Source organism: Oncorhynchus gorbuscha, linkage group LG06 (assembly GCF_021184085.1).
Source record: "Oncorhynchus gorbuscha isolate QuinsamMale2020 ecotype Even-year linkage group LG06, OgorEven_v1.0, whole genome shotgun sequence".
NCBI lineage: Eukaryota > Metazoa > Chordata > Actinopteri > Salmoniformes > Salmonidae > Oncorhynchus > Oncorhynchus gorbuscha.
This window is the reverse complement of record NC_060178.1, coordinates 92,634,470-92,652,876: the sequence shown is the minus strand read 5'-3', so window position 1 is coordinate 92,652,876 and position 18,407 is coordinate 92,634,470. Positions and strand designations below refer to the sequence as shown.

General features: G+C 44.9%; 1 protein-coding gene across 1 annotated transcript in view; it reads left to right on the top strand.

Annotated features, from left to right (window-relative positions):
- Positions 1-18,407, top strand: part of LOC124038547 (inactive rhomboid protein 1-like) — an 87,390-nt gene that overhangs the window by 36,334 nt on the left and 32,649 nt on the right. Inside the window, exon 2 of the mRNA XM_046354563.1 lies at positions 18,063-18,207. Coding sequence (XP_046210519.1) covers positions 18,091-18,207 — 117 coding nt within the window. The 5' untranslated portion in view covers positions 18,063-18,090. The remainder of the gene's footprint in view (positions 1-18,062; positions 18,208-18,407) is intronic.

Below are 18,407 nucleotides of genomic sequence, written 5' to 3'. Positions count from 1 at the left end.
TGCAAAGGAGATTGAATGACAAGTGGACTACACGTCTCGAATGTTCAGAAAGTTAAGCTACGTAGCAAGAATCTTATTGACTAAAATGATTAAAATGATACAGTACTGCTGAAGTAGGCCAGCTGGCAGTGGGTGCGTTGTTGACACTACACTAATCAAGTCATTCCGTTGAGTGTAATAGTTTCTGCAGTGTTGCTATTCGGGGGCTAGCAGGCTAGCTAGCAGTGTTGTTTACGTTACGTTGCGTTAAAAGAACGACAATAGATGGCTAGCGAACCTAGAAAATCGCTCTAGACTACACAATTATCTTTGATACAAAGACGGCTATGTAGCTAGCTAAGTAGCTAGCTACGATCAAACAAATCAAACCGTTGTACTGTAATGAAATGAAGTGAAAATGTGATACAACCTGTGAATGCGACCGGGTAGTTGAGTTCTATACAGAAGACGTTGGCTAGCGTTGGTTAGCTGTTGGCTAGCGTTGGCTAGCTGTTGGCTAGCTAGCAGAGTCACCTACGTTAAGGACGACAAATAGCTGGCTAGCTAACCTCGGTAAATTAAGATAATCACTCTAAGACTACACACTCTAAACCTAAACAACACAATTATCTTGGATACGATGATACGATGATACGAAGACAGCAAAGACAGCTATGTAGGTAGCTAACACTAAACTAATCAAGTCGTTCAGTTGAGTGTAAAAGTTTCTCAGTGCAGCTAATCAGTGGACGTTAGCTAGCTGGCTAGTGAAGACTACGTTAGGACGGCGAAATACGATAATTACGCAATTATCTTTGATACAAAGACGGCTATGTAGCTAGCTGAGAAGAAATTGCTAAGATAAGACAAATCAAACCGAGATATAATGAAAAAGTTAAAAAGTTATACTACCCGTTGGAGCGACGTGCAGATGCGACCACTCGCTCCAACCGGAACCCCTTTGAAGAGGGGGATGATCGCAGCAGCTTTCCAATCTTTGGGAATGTTGGACAATATGAAAGAGGTTGAACAGACTAGTAATAGGGGTTGCAACAATGGTGGCGGATAATTTTAGACAGAGAGGGTCCAGATTGTCTAGCCCAGCTGATTTGTATGGGTCTAAGTTTTGCAGCTCTTTCAGAACATCTGCTATCTGGATTTGGGTGAAGGAGAAGCTGGGTAGGCTTGGGCAAGTAGCTGCGGGGGTACGGAGCTGTTGGCCGGAGTTGGGTTAGCCAGGAGAAAAGCATGGCCAGCCGTAGAGAAATGCTTATTGAAATTCTCGATTATCGTTCACTTATCGGTGGTGACCGTGTTTCCTAGCCTTAGTGCAGTGGGCAGCTGCGAGGAGGTGCTCTTATTCTCCGTGGACTTTACGGTGTCCCAAAACATTTTGGAGTTAGAGCTACAGGATGCAAATTTCTGTTTGAAAAGCTAGCCTTTGCTTTCCTAACTGACTGTGTGTATTGGTTCCTGATTTCCCTGAAAAGTTGCATATCGCAGGGACTTTTCAACGCTAGTGAAGTATGCCACAGGATGTTTTTGTGCTGGTCGAGCTGGAGTAATTGTGTTTGCTAGCCGGGAGATGCGCCTGGCTCAAGGTTAACTAGTGCCAGCTTCGGGACAAGGGCGTTTGCCACTATAGCCACTCGGTAGCAGTTAGCTAGCTGCGATGATCCGGTGGTCCAGAGCTTACGGCAGGAATCCGGTGATTTAGTGGCTTCTAGTCATTTACATCATTACATTTAAGTCATTTAGCAGACGCTCTTATCCAGAGCGACTTACAAATTGGTGCATTCACCTTATGACATCCAGTGGAACAGTCACTTTACAATAGTGCATCTAAATCTTAAAGGGGGGGGGGTGAGAGGGATTACTTATCCTATCCTAGGTATTCCTTAAAGAGGTGTCGTGTTAGTGAAGAGTCCAGGAGGCATCAGCTGTGTAGCCGAGTGATCATAGGGTCCACTGAGCAGGCCGGGAGATGGGCCAATTGGTAGCAGCTAGCTCGCTGCGATGATCTGGTGCAATGGTCCAGAGCTTACGGCAGGAATCCAGTGATGTAGTGGAGAAAAGCAGTCCGGTATGCTCAGGGTTGATATCGCGCTGTGCAGACTGGCAGGTATTATCCAGGCAAAAAGTGGCTGGTGTCTGAGCTAAAAGGTAAAGGCCGCTAGCAGTGGCTAACAATGACTAAATAGCTAGTAGCTAATCAGCGTCTGATGGCTAGCTTCTGATGGAGGTTCTAGCTATAAGACCTAGAAATAGCAGATCCGTATCACATTGGGTGGGGCGGGTTGCCGGAAGGTATATTTAATTTAAAAATGGAAAAAGAGATTGAAATATACAAAAAAGATGAAAAAAACATCAAAATTACACGGGACAAACACATCCGCATTGCTATGCCATCTTGGAAAAAACCTGTCTGTGTCATGATGGTTTGTTCTTCACGCCCACTGCTGTCAGAGCTGTGCTTTCAGCCTCTTCATCAGTGTCTGTGTCATGATGGTCTGTTGATGGCCCCTTAGAAGATCGCAACCATTTCTCCATAAAACAGCACCAGCTTCTGTTTGTATGTTGTGTGACCTTGGCTGTACTTCAGTGATTACTGTTCCTTTACATTTACATTTACATTTAAGTCATTTAGCAGACGCTCTTATCCAGAGCGACTTACAAATTGGTGCATTCACCTTATGACATCCAGTGGAACAGTCACTTTACAATAGTGCATCTAAATCTTAAGGGGGGTGAGAGGGATTACTTATCCTATCCTAGGTATTCCTTAAAGAGGTGGGGTTTCAGGTGTCTCCGGAAGGTGGTGATTGACTCCGCTGTCCTGGCGTCGTGAGGGAGTTTGTTCCACCATTGGGGGCCAGGGCAGCGAACAGTTTTGACTGGGCTGAGCGGGAGCTGTACTTCCTCAGTGGTAGGGAGGCGAGCAGGCCAGAGGTGGATGAACGCAGTGCTCTTGTTTGGGTGTAGGGCCTGATCAGAGCCTGGAGGTACTGAGGTGCCGTTCCCCTCACAGCTCCGTAGGCAAGCACCATGGTCTTGTAGCGGATGCGAGCTTCAACTGGAAGCCAGTGGAGAGAACGGAGGAGCGGGGTGACGTGAGAGAACTTGGGAAGGTTGAACACCAGACGGGCTGCGGTGTTCTGGATGAGTTGAAGGGGTGTAATGGCACAGGCAGGGAGCCCAGCCAACAGCGAGTTGCAGTAATCCAGACGGGAGATGACAAGTGCCTGGATTAGGACCTGCGCCGCTTCCTGTGTGAGGCAGGGTCGTACTCTGCGGATGTTGTAGAGCATGAACCTACAGGAATGGGCCACTGCCTTGATGTTGGTTGAGAACGACAGGGTGTTGTCCAGGATCACGCCAAGGTTCTTGGCGCTCTGGGAGGAGGACACAATGGAGTTGTCAACCGTGATGGCGAGATCATGGAACGGGCAGTCCTTCCCCGGGAGGAAGAGCAGCTCCGTCTTGCCGAGGTTCAGCTTGAGGTGGTGATCCGTCATCCACACTGATATGTCTGCCAGACATGCAGAGATGCGATTCGCCACCTGGTCATCAGAAGGGGGAAAGGAGAAGATTAATTGTGTGTCGTCTGCATAGCAATGATAAGAGAGACCATGTGAGGTTATGACAGAGCCAAGTGACTTGGTGTATAGCGAGAATAGGAGAGGGCCAAGAACAGAGCCCTGGGGACACCAGTGGTGAGAGCGCGTGGTGAGGAGACAGATTCTCGCCACGCCACCTGGTAGGAGCGACTTGTCAGGTAGGACGCAATCCAAGCGTGGGCCGCGGGAGATGCCCAACTCGGAGAGGGTGGAGAGGAGGATCTGATGGTTCACAGTATCGAAGGCAGCCGATAGATCTAGAAGGATGAGAGCAGAGGAGAGAGAGTTAGCTTTAGCAGTGCGGAGCGCCTCCGTGATACAGAGGAGAGCAGTCTCAGTTGAATGACTAGTCTTGAAACCTGACTGATTTGGATCAAGAAGGTCATTCAGAGAGAGAGATAGCGGGAGAGCTGGCCAAGGACGGCACGTTCAAGAGTTTTGGAGAGAAAAGAAAGAAGGGATACTGGTCTGTAATTGTTGACATCGGAGGGATCGAGTGTAGGTTTTTTCAGAAGGGGTGCAACTCTCGCTCTCTTGAAGACGGAAGGGACGTAGCCAGCGGTCAGGGATGAGTTGATGAGCGAGGTGAGGTAAGGGAGAAGGTCTCCGGAAATGGTCTGGAGAAGAGAGGAGGGGATAGGGTCAAGCGGGCAGGTTGTTGGGCGGCCGGCCGTCACAAGACGCGAGATTTCATCTGGAGAGAGAGGGAGAAAGAGGTCAGAGCACAGGGTAGGGCAGTGTGAGCAGAACCAGCGGTGTCGTTTGACTTAGCAAACGAGGATCGGATGTCGTCGACCTTCTTTTCAAAATGGTTGACGAAGTCATCTGCAGAGAGGGAGGAGGGGGGAGGGGAGGAGGATTCAGGAGGGAGGAGAAGGTGGCAAAGAGCTTCCTAGGGTTAGAGGCAGATGCTTGGAATTTAGCGTGGTAGAAAGTGGCTTTAGCAGCAGAGACAGAGGAGGAAAATGTAGAGAGGAGGGAGTGAAAGGATGCCAGGTCCGCAGGGAGGCGAGTTTTCCTCCATTTCCGCTCGGCTGCCCGGAGCCCTGTTCTGTGAGCTCGCAATGAGTCATCGAGCCACGGAGCGGGAGGGGAGGACCGAGCCGGCCTGGAGGATAGGGGACATAGAGAGTCAAGGGATGCAGAGAGGGAGGAGAGGAGGGTTGAGGAGGCAGAATCAGGAGATAGGTGGGAGAAGGTTTGAGCGGAGGGAAGAGATGATAGGATGGAAGAGGAGAGAGTAGCGGGGGAGAGAGAGCGAAGGTTGGGACGGCGCGATACCATCCGAGTAGGGGCAGTGAGGGAGGTGTTGGATGAGAGCGAGAGGGAAAAGGATACAAGGTAGTGGTCGGAGACTTGGAGGGGAGTTGCAATGAGGTTAGTGGAAGAACAGCATCTAGTAAAGATGAGGTCGAGCGTATTGCCTTTCTGTGTCCACGTGTTTGTTTTGTCTTTGTTCCGCACATTGTGCCCAGGTTGTAGTTCAGTCAGGTTTCTTGTCCCTCACATTGTGCCCAGGTTGTAGTTCAGTCAGGTTTCTTGTCCCTCACATTGTGCCCAGGTTGTAGTTCAGTCAGGTTTCTTGTCCCTCACATTGTGCCCAGGTGGTAGTTCAGTCAGGTTTCTTGTCCCTCACATTGTGCCCAGGTTGTAGTTCAGTCAGGTTTCTTGTTCCTCACATTGTGCCCAGGTTGTAGTTCAGTCAGGTTTCTTGTCCCTCACATTGTGCACAGGTTGTAGTTCAGTCAGGTTTCTTGTCCCTCACATTGTGCACAGGTTGTAGTTCAGTCAGGTTTCTTGTCCCTCACATTGTGCCCAGGTTGTAGTTCAGTCAGGTTTCTTGTCCCTCACATTGTGCACAGGTTGGAGTTCATGGAGGTTTCTTGTTCCTCTGTCATAGTAGAACTTTTACTTAGTTTTTTGTTGTTCCTTGAACTTCCTCACTTTCTCTCGCTCTTTCATTTTTAGGAGGTGCTCTTTGATGGGTCAGTTGGTCCTCAGTCTGCGTCCCATGAGGAGCTGTGCTGGTCTCAAGTGTCGTTGTGCGGTATACAAGCAGGTTCCTGTAGAAGGCAGTTCCACTGTCTTTTACTTTGTACATCAGTCTCTTCACTGACTGAACAGATTTATCCACCATTCCATTTGATTGTGGGAAGTGTGGACTTGATGTAGTGTGGACGAAGTCCCAGTCCTTGCTGAATTGTTTGAACTTTGCATTAGAGAATTGCGGTTCATTATCTCAGGAGTCAGGAGAATATGGATTTCATACAGGTTATCACAGCATCTGTGGTGGTAGTGTTGAGAGAGGCCTGAGAGACCTTTCTTTTGGTATGATCTCTCAGGTGCAGGGCAGGCCTTTAATGTCTCAGCAGGGTTCTTGCACTTCTCGGTTCTTCGGTGGCCTTCATTCATCTTATCTGGCATTTATTTTCTCAGACTTTTCGGAATTAGTATTTTGCTTCCTTTGGAGACAATGTTTCCAATTGCTGTCAGTTTAGCTCTGCAATTACAATATTCAGGTATGTCTTATGAACGGTCTTGTTTCATGTTAGGCCATCCATTGAGGATTGTTTTCTTCAGGTTTGTCAGTGTTGTGTCTTTTTCTGTCTCAGTCTGTATGATTTCCATCTGCATCTGCGACTGGCAATGCTGTTGTGATCATGTCCACGTAAGCTCTCACTTGTTCATCTGCTTTGGTGCTCGCTAGCGCCTTCGGGTCATCAGCTCTTGAAAGAGTTTCTGCTGTGCACATCTTTCTTGGTGTGTTTTCTACATTCAGAGGGTTGTAGTTTGATCATCATCAAATCAAATTCTGTTAGTCACATCCGCCGAATACAACAGGTGTAGTGAAATGTTACAGTGAAATGCTTACGAGCCCCTAACCAACAACGCATTTAAAAAAAATATGGATAAGAATAAGAAATGAAAGTAACAAGTAATTAAAGAGCAGCAGTAAAATAACAATAGTGAGACTGTGTACGGGGGGGGGGTACCGGTACAGGATCAATGTGCAGGGGCACCGGTTAATTGACGTAATATGTACATGTAGGTAGAGTTATTAATAGATGATAACAACAGAGAGTAGAAGTGGTGTAAAAGAGGGGGAGGGGCAGGGGGGGGGGGGCAATGCAAATGGTCTGGGTAGCTATTTGATTAGGTGTTCAGGAGTCTTATGGCTTGGGGGTAGAAGCTGTTTAGAAGCCTCTTGGAAATAAAGGAGAGCCGCACACTCTAAGAGCGCAGATGCAAAAATGTAATGTCCAACGTTTCGACAGGCAAGCTGTCTTCATCAGGATATAATCACAAACACTGCAGGGTGACTCGTTTATATAGTGTCAAAAGACACACACAGGTGTCTTTAATCATGGCCAAGTATGGCCTAATATCATTGGTTAATTCTCAAATATTAAAATTACATACAAAGAACAACATACAAAAAACAAATGGATAGCATATAATAATAATATAATAATATGATCATAGATTCATTTTAGACGACACAAGCTTACAAACAATTACAATGGCAAAGTCACAATAATCACAAGAATGGCTTTAGATCAAAGTCTACGTTGAGACCGAAGGGAGCAAGGGTCTTTAAATTAAGGATCCCGGCAGCCTCTCATTTTAACAATAAATTATCGAGGTCACCCCCTCTCCTAGGGAGGGTGACATGTTCGATGCCAATATAACACATAGACGAAATCGAGTGATTTGCTTCCAAAAAGTGGGCCGGAACATGTTTATCACAAGGGCAAGTTATAAGAAAAATAACTGCCTTAGTGGAGCATGTAATAACACCTTTGATTGGGATCTGTTTCCCTGTTTGGGGGTGTTTGAAGGATCTACATTTATAAGTGCCATTGCATTGAGCACAGCCATTACACTTGTAGTTTCCATCCAGTAGTGGCGCAAATAGACGTTGTTCAGGGATATCTTGGGGTGGTAAATCAGAGTGTACCAATTGGTCTGGGAGATTTCTGCCCCGCGAGAAATGACCAAGGGAAGGTCTAAAAACACATTACCGAGACTATCATCGGATTTTAGGAAGTGCCAATGTTTGTGAACGACTCCCTTAATTTGTTCAGAGCAGTTTGTTAGAACGCAAGAATGCTTCTTTTTACGAGACTGACCTCGGAAAAGGTCATGTCTAGTTTTTGTTTTGAATTTTCTCAATGGCAGTATTAATCTGCTCATTTTTGTACCCCCTCTCCTTGAATTTTCTTTGCGTCTCAGCCATATTTCTGTCGAAATCTGATTGTTTTTTGCAAATTCTTTTGATTCAACAGAATTGTCTGTAAAACTATTTTTCAAGGGAAGTGGGTGACAACTGTCAGCCCTCAACAAACTGTTACGATCAGTAGGCTTCCTGTAAAGATCAGTGTATAGAACATTATTTTCACACAACATCAGAAGATCAAGAAAAGTGATTTGACATGTATCAATCAGATTGCAGAGTAAATCTCAAATGTTCAGAACAGGAGTTAAGAAACTCATAAAACGCCTGGAGCTGTTTTGCATCACCCCTCTATAGAACAAAAATATCATCAATATACCGTTTCCAAATAATGATGTTAGGCAAGAACACATTTTGGAGAGGATTGAAAATAGACCATTTCTACATGTAACTCACATACAAATTAGCATAGTTAGGAGCCATGGGGGATCCTATAGCAGTACCCTTCGTCTGAATAAAGAAATAATTTAGAGATATGAAGTAGTTATGTGTGATTACTATTTCAGCCAATGTTATAATGCAGTCACTGGAAGCTAGTTCATTAGGGTCATGTTGCAGAAGAAAATGTTCCATAGCTTCAATACCGCTCTCATGTGGAATATTAGTGTATAATGACTCAACATCAAAAGTAACTAACAAGGTATTCTCAGGAAGAGGATCAAGAGATTCAATAATAGAGATCATACTGCTGGTGTCCTTTACAAAGGAGGGGAGCTGTTCTGAGATCATACTGCTGGTGTCCTTTACAAAGGAGGGGAGCTGTTCTGCGAGTGGTCTAATAAAAACAGCAACAAAAGTAGACAGAGGGGCTGTTACCTCCTCAATGCCCGCTACAATAGGGGACACTGGAGGTTTTGTAACATTCTTATGTAATTTCGGCAAAGTATAGAAAGTGGCAATTTTAGGGTGTTGAATTGCCAAAAAGTTGTGTTTTCTTTTTTGGTCCTTCCTTCTGTAGAGCATGGCGCTTGTAACGCCAGGGTAGTGGGTTCAATCGCCGGGACCACCCATACGTAGAATGTATGCACACATGACTGTAAGTCGCTTTGGATAAAAGCGTCTGCTAAATGACATATATTTTATATATATGTATTTGGTCATCTGACCAGAAATTAAATACCCATCTAAGACAGTAAAGATAGTGTTCTGAAATTGGGAAGTGGGGTCACTTCTGAGTTTCTTGTAAAAGGTGTTGTCAAGCAGTTGTCTATGACACCATTTACATTTACATAAGCTGTCCTATTCATGAGTCAAACTGACACACCCTTATCAGCAGGGCGGATAAGGACTGACGTATCGGATTGTAAATCAAACAAAGCTTGTTTTTCATCCTTAGGTAAATTATGGAAAGATTTGTACTCCTGTTTGTTCTTAAGGAGATGGGCAACATCTTTTTCAACAAGTCTGCAATATATCTCGATAGAGTGATTGCGATTGGCTGGAGGAATAAAATAACTCTTGCTTCTAAAAGGAGTCGGAGTATGTGCAGGTGAGTAACCTACTGGTTCAATTGAAATATCAGGATTAGGGGAGCTAAAGTGTTTGTAAAAAACTTAAACATGTCTACCTTAACATCAAAATCATTGAACTGAGTTGTAGGCACAAAATATAACCCTTTATTAAGCAAGGAGACATGGGTAGGGCTCAATATCTTGCTTGATAGATTAAAGACACTCAGTCCCGTGGGTTCTGGGACTGTGTGAATGGTCCCCTCTGCCTCTGGTAGTCGTTTCTTCTTACCCCAATCGGGTGCGGCATCTCATCGGTGCGCGTGCCTGCGGCCACCTCCGCCCTTCCGTCGGTCCAGTCTCTCGTTGACTAAAAAACTGCCACTTGAAGCTGATGAGGTGCTGGTTATAAAGTGTTGATCAGACAGAGGTGGATCGAAGTAAGCGTCATCACTCCTGCGTCTGCCGTGGAGAGGAGGAGCAGGACCTCCCTTGTCAGGGTTTCCTCAGAAGTAGACTTTGTCCTCGGCCTGAGCTATCTCCTTTATTTTCAAGTTTTCCACTCCGCTAGCCAGCACCTCGCCTAAATAGGTGTGTGTTTCTTTTTCCTCTAGAAGCCTCTTGGACCTAGACTTCGCGCTCCGGTACCACTTGCCATGCAGTAGCAGAGAGAACAGTCTATGACCAGGGTGGCTGGGGTCTTTTACAATTTTTAGGGCCTTAATCTGACACAGCCTGGTATAGAGGTCCTGGATGGCAGGAAGCTTGCACTACCCTCTGTAGTGCCTTGCGGTCAGAGGCCGAGCAGTTGCCATACCAGGCAGTGATGCAACCAGTCAGGATGCTCTCGATGGTGCAGCTATAGAACCTTCTGAGGATCTGAGGAACCATGCCAAATCTTTTCAGTCTCCTGAGGGGGAATAGGTTTTGTCGCGCCCTCTTCACGACTGTCTTGGTGTGTTTGGACCATGTTAGTTTGTTGTTGATGTGGACACCAAGAAACTTGAAGTTCTCAAGCTGCTCCACTGCAGCCCCGTCGTTGAGAATGGGGGAGTGCTCGGTCCTCTTATTCCTGTAGTCCACAGTCATCTCCTTTGTCTTGATCACGTTGAGGGAGAGGTTGTTGTCCTGGCACCACGCGGCAAGGTCTCTGACCTCCTCCCTATAGGCTGTCTCGATGTTGTCGGTGATCAGGCCTACCATTGTTGTGTCATTGGCAAAGTTAATGATGGTGTTGGAGTCCTGCCTGGCTGTGCAGTCATGAGTGAACAGGGAGTACAGGAGGGGACTGAGCACGCACCCCTGAGGGGCCCCTGTGTTGAGGATCAGCGTGGCGGATATGTTGTTACCTACCCTTACCACCTGGGCATGGCCCGTCAGGAAGTCGGGGGATCCAGTTGCTGAGGGAGGTGTTTAGTCCCCGGGTCCTTAGCTTATTGATGAGCTTTGAGGACACTATGGTTTTGAACGCTGAGCTGTAGTCAATGAATAGTATTCTCACGTAGGTGTTCCTTTTGTCCAGGTGGGAAAGGGCAATGTGGAGTGTAATAGAGATTGCATCATCTGTGGATCTGTTGGAGCAGTATGCAAATTGGAGGGGGTCTAGGGTTTCTGGGATAATGGTGTTGATGTGAGCCATGACCAGCCTTTCAAAGCACTTCATGGCTATAGACGTGAGTGCTATGGGTCGGTAGTCATTTAGACACGTTACCTTAGTGTTCTTGGGCACAGGCACTATGTTGGTCTGCTTAAAACATGTTGTTATTACAGACAGACAGGGAGAGGTTGAAAATGTCAGTGAAGACACTTGCTAGTTGGTCAGCACATGCTCGCATTACACATCCTGGTAATCCGTCTGGCCCTGCGGCCTTGTGAATGTTGACCTGTTTAAAGGTCTTACTCACATTGGCTGCAGAGAGAGTGCAGAGAGAGAGCAGAGACAGTCTTCCGGAACAGCTGGTGCTCTCATGCATAAGTCAGTGCCATTTAGCTCGTCTGCTAGGCTCGTGTCGCTGGGCAGCTCTCGGCTGTGCTTCCCTTTGTAGTCTGTAATAGTTTGCAGGCCCTGCCACATCCGACGAGCATCAGAGCTGGTGTAGTACGATTTGATCTTAGTCCTGTGTTGATGCTTTGCCTGTTTGATGCTTCGTCGGAGGGCATAGCGAGATTTCTTATAAGCTTCCGAGTTAGAGTCCCGCATCGATGCACTTATTGATGAAGCCAATGACTGATGTAATGTACTCCTCAATGCCATCGGAGGAATCCTGGAACATATTCCAGTCTGTGCTAGCAAAACAGTCCTGTTTGATCTAGTCACTGGTGTTTCCTGCTTTAATTTGAGCTTTTAAGCAGTAATCAGGAGGATAGAATTATGATCAGATTTGCCAAATGGAGTGCGAGGGAGAGCTTTGTGTGTGGAGTAAAGGTGGTCCAGAGTTTTTTTTCCTCTCTTTTTGCACATTTAACATCCAGATAGAAATTTGGTAAAACGGATTAAAGTTTTTCTGCATTAAAGTCTCCGGCTACTATGAGCGCCGCCTCTGGGTGAGCATTTTCCTGTTTGCTTATGGCGGAATACAGCTCATTCAATGCTGTCTTAGTGCCGGCCTCTGACTGTGGTGGTATGTAAACAGTTATGAAAAATGCAGATGAAAACTCTCTAGGTAGATAGTGTGGTCTACAGCTTATCGTGAGATATTCTACCTCAGGCGAGCAATAGCTTGAGACTTCCTTAGATATCGTGCACCGGCTGTTATTTACAAAAATACATAGTCTGCCACCCCTTGTCTTACCAGACGCCACAGTTTCATCCTGCCGGTACAGTGTATAACCAGCTGGCTGTATGTTGATAGTGTCGTCGTTCAGCCACGACTCCGTGAAGCATAAGATATTACAGTTTTGAATGTCCCGTTGGTAGTTTAATCTTACGCGTAGGTCATCTATTTTATTCTCCAAAGATTGCACGTTTTCTAGCAGAATGGAAGGAAGTGGGGGTTTATTAGATCGCCTACGAATTCTCAGAAGGCAGTCTGCACTTTGGCCCCTTTTTCTCCTCCTCCTCTTCAGGCAATCACCGGGATCTGGGCCTGTTCCCGAGAAAGCAGTATATTGTTAGTTTCAGGCTCGACAGACTCAAAGGAAAATAAGGATCCTGCCAGTCCGTGGTAAAGAAATCACAGTCCCGATGTCCAGAAGTTATTTTCGGCCATAAGAGACTGTAGCGGCAACATGATGTATACAATACGTAAAAAAAATAAGTTACAAAAAACGCAAATAAACGTGGAAAAAACACAATCGGTTGGGAACACTTAAAACGTCTGCCTTCTTCTCTGGCGCCAATTTTAGACATTCTTTGGACTCTCAGCGGACAATCATTCAATGGCTTTTGAAAGAGCAGAATCAGTGGTTTGTGATCCGTTTCAACACTGATCACTTGTCCTGACACAAACCAATGGAATCTCTCACAAGCACATGTTATGCTGAACAACTCCTTTTCAATTTGAGAATACCGGGTCGTTGAACGAGATGCATATGCCACTGTTTGCCAGTTGTTGTCGTATTTCTGCAACTTAACACTGTAATGCATACGATGATATCTTGATGGGTCTCCCTGGGCCGTAAAACCTAAAGAATGGTTCCTCTGTCAGCTGTTCCTTGCAGTCTCATTTTCATGATTCCATTCCCATTCTATATTATTTTATGTCAGTCTTCTCAGCAGAGCGATCTTCTCTGAGAATATGTGTATGAATTTTCCCAAATAGTTGACCATGCCATTAAACCTCTTGGACATTTCTCTCTGTTCAGTTTCAAATTTGAAAAAAGTACAGGAAGCAACAGTGAAGGTAGTCTTACATCGTGCTCTGCTTTCCCCATACAATAAATGTCATCTATCCATGTGTCCACACCCACAATGAGTTCATAAATCAGATGTATGGTTTTGTGATCAACTTCAGGTGCTGAGGCAATTCCAAAAGGTAATCTCAGGAACCTGTATCTGCCATAAGGGGTGTTGAAGGTACATTGTTGGCCTCGTCTAACTTTAACTGCCAAAATCCTGAATATGCATCTAACTTGCTGAAGTATTTTGCGTTTGCAAACTGTACCATGATTCCCTCACGTGTGAAGTATTCTCTTTTTATTGCTGGGTTCAGATCCATTTGATCCAGGCAGACTCTCAGTTTTCCATTATTTTTGACCACAATGACGAGATAATCTATCTTCTGTACCACAGTCAGTTTCTACATTCTGTCCAACTCTTCTTTTCGCTGGACTTGGAGCGAATGGCACTTTTCTAGATGGATGAATAACTGGAGGTATGTTTTGGTGTATCCAGATAGTGTGTTCACCTGGCAGATATCTGAGTCCTTGGAATAAGTCATTATACTCCTTCATCAATTCATCATAGTCCATCTCTGTCTGGCTTTCCACCACAAAGGTTCAGTCTGTCACTAGTATAGCCTGCATATCCTTGGGTACTATGATGAATGACAATGTGTGCAGTGTTCTTGTATGACACTTTGGCAATGCACTTCCCTTTAACTGGAATCTCAGCACCTGCATAACCTGTCACTTTAACTTCAGCTTCATGCAGTTTCATCTTGGCCTTATACTCTTAAACTCAGTCTCTGATATCACATTCACCTGTGCACCTGTATCCAGTTTAAATGGAATAATACTGTCATTCACCTGTAAAGAAAGAATACAATCCTTCTGTTTTCTAGAAAGAGCATCCACATAGAACTCCTCTAGTTCACTATCCCCCACTGTATCTATCATATAGAGCATCCACATAGAACTCCTCTAGTTCACTATCCCCCACTGTATCTATCATATAGAGCATCCACATAGAACTCCTCTAGTTCACTATCCCCCACTGTATCTATCATATAGAGCATCCACATAGAACTCCTCTAGTTCACTATCCCCCACTGTATCTATCATATAGAGCATCCACATAGAACTCCTCTAGTTCACTATCCCCCACTGTATCTATCATATAGAGCATCCACATAGAACTCCTCTAGTTCACTATCCCCCACTGTATCTATCATATAGAGCATCCACATAGAACTCCTCTAGTTCTGTTGTCTTCTCTATGATTCTCTCTGTTGTCTTCTCTATGATTCTCTCTGTTGTCTTCTCTATGATTCTCTCTGTTGTCTTCTCTATGATACTCTCTGTTGTCTTCTCTATGATACTCACTGTTGTCTTCTCTATGATTCTCTCTGTTGTCTTCTCTATGATTCTCTCTGTTGTCTTCTCTATGATTCTCTCTGTTGTCTTCTCTATGATTCTCTCTGTTGTCTTCTCTATGATTCTCTCTGTTGTCTTCTCTATGATTCTCTCTGTTGTCTTCTCTATGATTCTCTCTGTTGTCTTCTCTATGATTCTCTCTGTTGTCTTCTCTATGATTCTCTCTGTTGTCTTCTCTATGATTCTCTCTGTTGTCTTCTCTATGATTCTCTCTGTTGTCTTCTCTATGATTCTCTCTGTTGTCTTCTCTATGATTCTCTCTGTTGTCTTCTCTATGATTCTCTCTGTTGTCTTCTCTATGATTCTCTCTGTTGTCTTCTCTATGATTCTCTCTGTTGTCTTCTCTATGATTCTCTCTGTCGTCTTCTCTTAACTCTGGGTTTTTTGCAGCAGGTGTGAGATGTTGTAATCACACAAAACAAGGGAAGGCCCCAGAAGAGACAGAGATATGACTAACATCTGGCACAAATCAAAACCCACTACACAGACCTCGAATGTCACATAGGGGGAGGGGCATTTGGTTCATTAGAACTGAGATATTAATTACAAATAAATAACAGAAACACGTCAAATATTAGAAACAGGATCAGATTTTTTCTAACACATCAAATATTGATTCCAGCCAAAGATGCGTAAGACAGAAGTCCATTGACATGACACAAGAGGGGAAATATCACTGTTTGGACTGAGATGCTATCAGGCTTATTGGTTTGTCCATAGTCCATAAAGCATAAAGAAAGCAGAGCTCCTCTACAATTCTCTGTTAAGCTGAAAGGAGAAGAGCTGGGATCAGGCTCTGTAAGGTTACACTGACCTTGTGCCAGTTATAATGTCATAAAAATGCAGCGAGGCATTTCTTTTCTCGAGAAAGGAAGGCTGAAATGAGAGAGGGAGAAGTTGAGATGGAGAGAGAGAGTAGGAGAAAGGGAGCGAGAGAGAGTGCGAGGGAGAGCGAGAAAGAGTGTGCAAGAGAGAGAGAGAGCCATTGGTTTGGAAAGTGCAAGGCTATTGATATAGACACAATGAGGAGTAACATGAGCTCCATTCAACCCCAGTACCATACAGTGCAAAGCTCTTACCATGAGTACAGCAAAACAGGGTAGGAGAAGATAATGTTAGGACAACTATTATATGCAAAGTGACATTCTGTTGAATTTCAATAAGATGTGTCTGGAGGAACTGTCCATTAATGTATAACAGGCCCAAGTACTTACTGTAGTTATGTAACTGTTAGAGAAGATCCATCTATGGAGTGGATCTCTGGAGTTTCCCACCAATCCTTCCATGTACTGTAGTGAAATCAACACAAGGTTCATGAAACAAGAACAAACCCATCCATTCTGTTCCATTCAATGAAAACTCACTTCCATTCAGTTCCATTTGACTCCTGGTGCAGGGTGAATTCCTGGAGATTCTTGATGTTTATGATATCACCCATCCAGTTCCTGTCCTGATCTCCCTCCACAGGTGGGCAACTCCAGTCCTCTAGGGCCTGATTGGTGTCACACTTTTTCTCCATCCCTACCAAACACAGCTGATTAATCAAATTGCATTCTAAACTGAAGATCATGATTAGGTGATTATTGGATTCAGGTGTGTTAGATGGGACTGGGGCAAAAGTGTGACACCAAACAGGCCCTGGAGGACTGGAGTTGCCCAGGCCTGCTAGGCTGAGACAGGAGGAGGGGTATCATCATGTGGTCCACTGCAGGTTTAAAGCCTTAATCTGTTTGTCGTACGACACACACACACAGAGATGTAGAAAACTGACTGGGTGAAAGAGGAAGAGGAATAGGGCGATAGGGGGATCATGAAATAACAATGTATTTTGTGTCAAAAGGGGGGTGAGAGAGGCAGTGCTTTCGTTTTTTTGTTTTGTTTTAGGATGTGGTCGTATTGTTATGGTGCTATTTGTAGGAGCTCTAATCAGTCTGGATCGCTGAACCGTTACAGATTGCTCAATAGAAATGTAAAGGTAATTTCCGATTTAGCCTACATATGCAGCATTTACCGTGAATGCAGGAGCACACAGGGTTCTAGATCCAACCACAGAATGACTGTCAGAACACACAGAACACCGAATACACAGAACACAGAACACACAGAACACAGGACACACAGAACACATAACACACAGAACAAAGAGCACACAGAACACAGAATGCACAGAACACAGAACACACAGAACACAGAGCATACAGCACATGAAACACAGAACATGAAACACTGAACACAAAACACACAGAATACACAGAACACACAAAAGACACAGTAAAACTCCATTATCTTGGGTTTGGAAACAGCCTCTCTCACTGCCTGGCTGGCTAGTGAGTCTCTGCTGGTATTGAATAGCACACAGCTTGTTGGACTTGGCAGAATATTCAGCCACAACAATCAATTACAAGACCAACCTGCTGAATTGATGAATGAATGACTATATCAATACAAGTTTGCCTAAGGCTTACATCAAAGACCATATCCTAGCTCTTGACACATGGCAAGCAATATATTAGTCAACTCCTTAGTGAAAAACCCCCTGCCAGTCTGTAGACGGTGTGGGTTTAGGTTTGAATTGTATGTGTACAGTATCCCAATCAATCCCTCTCTGTGGTTCTGTCCACAGGATTCCTCAGTACTATATGTGTGGAGTTGAACCCCTCATTATACTTGAGTCTTGCTGGTCCTTTGATGCAGCGGTTCCGGTGCAGATGGCTGCCTCCAGGGGTTGGCCTTGATTAGCAGCTTGTTAGAGGTTTACTGTATAAAGGGTGTGTGTGTGTGTGTGTGTGTGTGTGTGTGTGTGTGTGTGTGTGTGTGTGTGTGTGTGTGTGTGTGTGTGTGTGTGTGTGTGTGTGTGTGTGTGTGTGTGTGTGTGTGTGTGTGTGTGTGTATAAATATCCTCAGCCACCCCCCACGCAGAGGTGGCCGAGTTCGAAGACTAACAGTAAATACAAATAAATAAATAAATAATATGCCATTTAGCAGACGCTTTTATGCAAAGCGACTTACAGTCATGTGTGCATACATTTATTGGTGAGAAGTTTTAGAGGCAGTCACTGCCCCCTTGTGGGAGTTTATGGTAGTACAAAGCCTTCAAAACAGTCCATGGAAATCACAGGTCTGCCTTGGTCATGCAGTGGTACACTGATAGCACACCCGACACAAAGACATATGACTACACTGAATGGAAGAAGGCCGTGAATATACATAAAGACAGCCCAGAGCAGACTGCTCTAAAGACTAAATCTGAGGCTGTGTCCAGATGGGCAGACAGACAGTGGACACAGAGCAGGGTATGTCCAGTTTATAGGGCAATCTGTCTGTCTGTGATGGGCTGGGCTGGCAGCATTAGGATTATAGAATTACCCAATCATGAAAAGTACTCAATAAAGCTGCTCAATGCGCTCCACTCTGTGTCAGATTGCTAGGTTTATCTGTAGTACGGCTACTGTGTGTGGGTGTGTGTGTGTGCTTGTGTGTGCGTTCTGAACTTCTGTCTCACATCTCTCCTTCCTCTCCCTGTGTCTCCAGCTGGCAGGTGTAGGGGGCGGTAGAGAGCATGGCTGAGCCCAGCCAGCCCCAGGAGAGCAGCAGTCTGCAGAGGAAGAAACCTCCATGGCTCAGAGTGGACATCCCCCCACAGCTGTCCCTGGATGAGCCCTTAACATTAATACAGGTATGATGAAACACCTCTCTCTCTCTCTCAATTCAATTTGAGGGGCTTTATTGGAATGGGAAACATATGTTTACATTGCCAAAGCAAGTGAAATAGATAATAAACAAAAGGGAAATAAACAATAAAATTTACAGTAAACATTACACTCACAGAAGTTCCAATAGAATAAAGACATTTCAAATGTCATGTCTAAATACAGT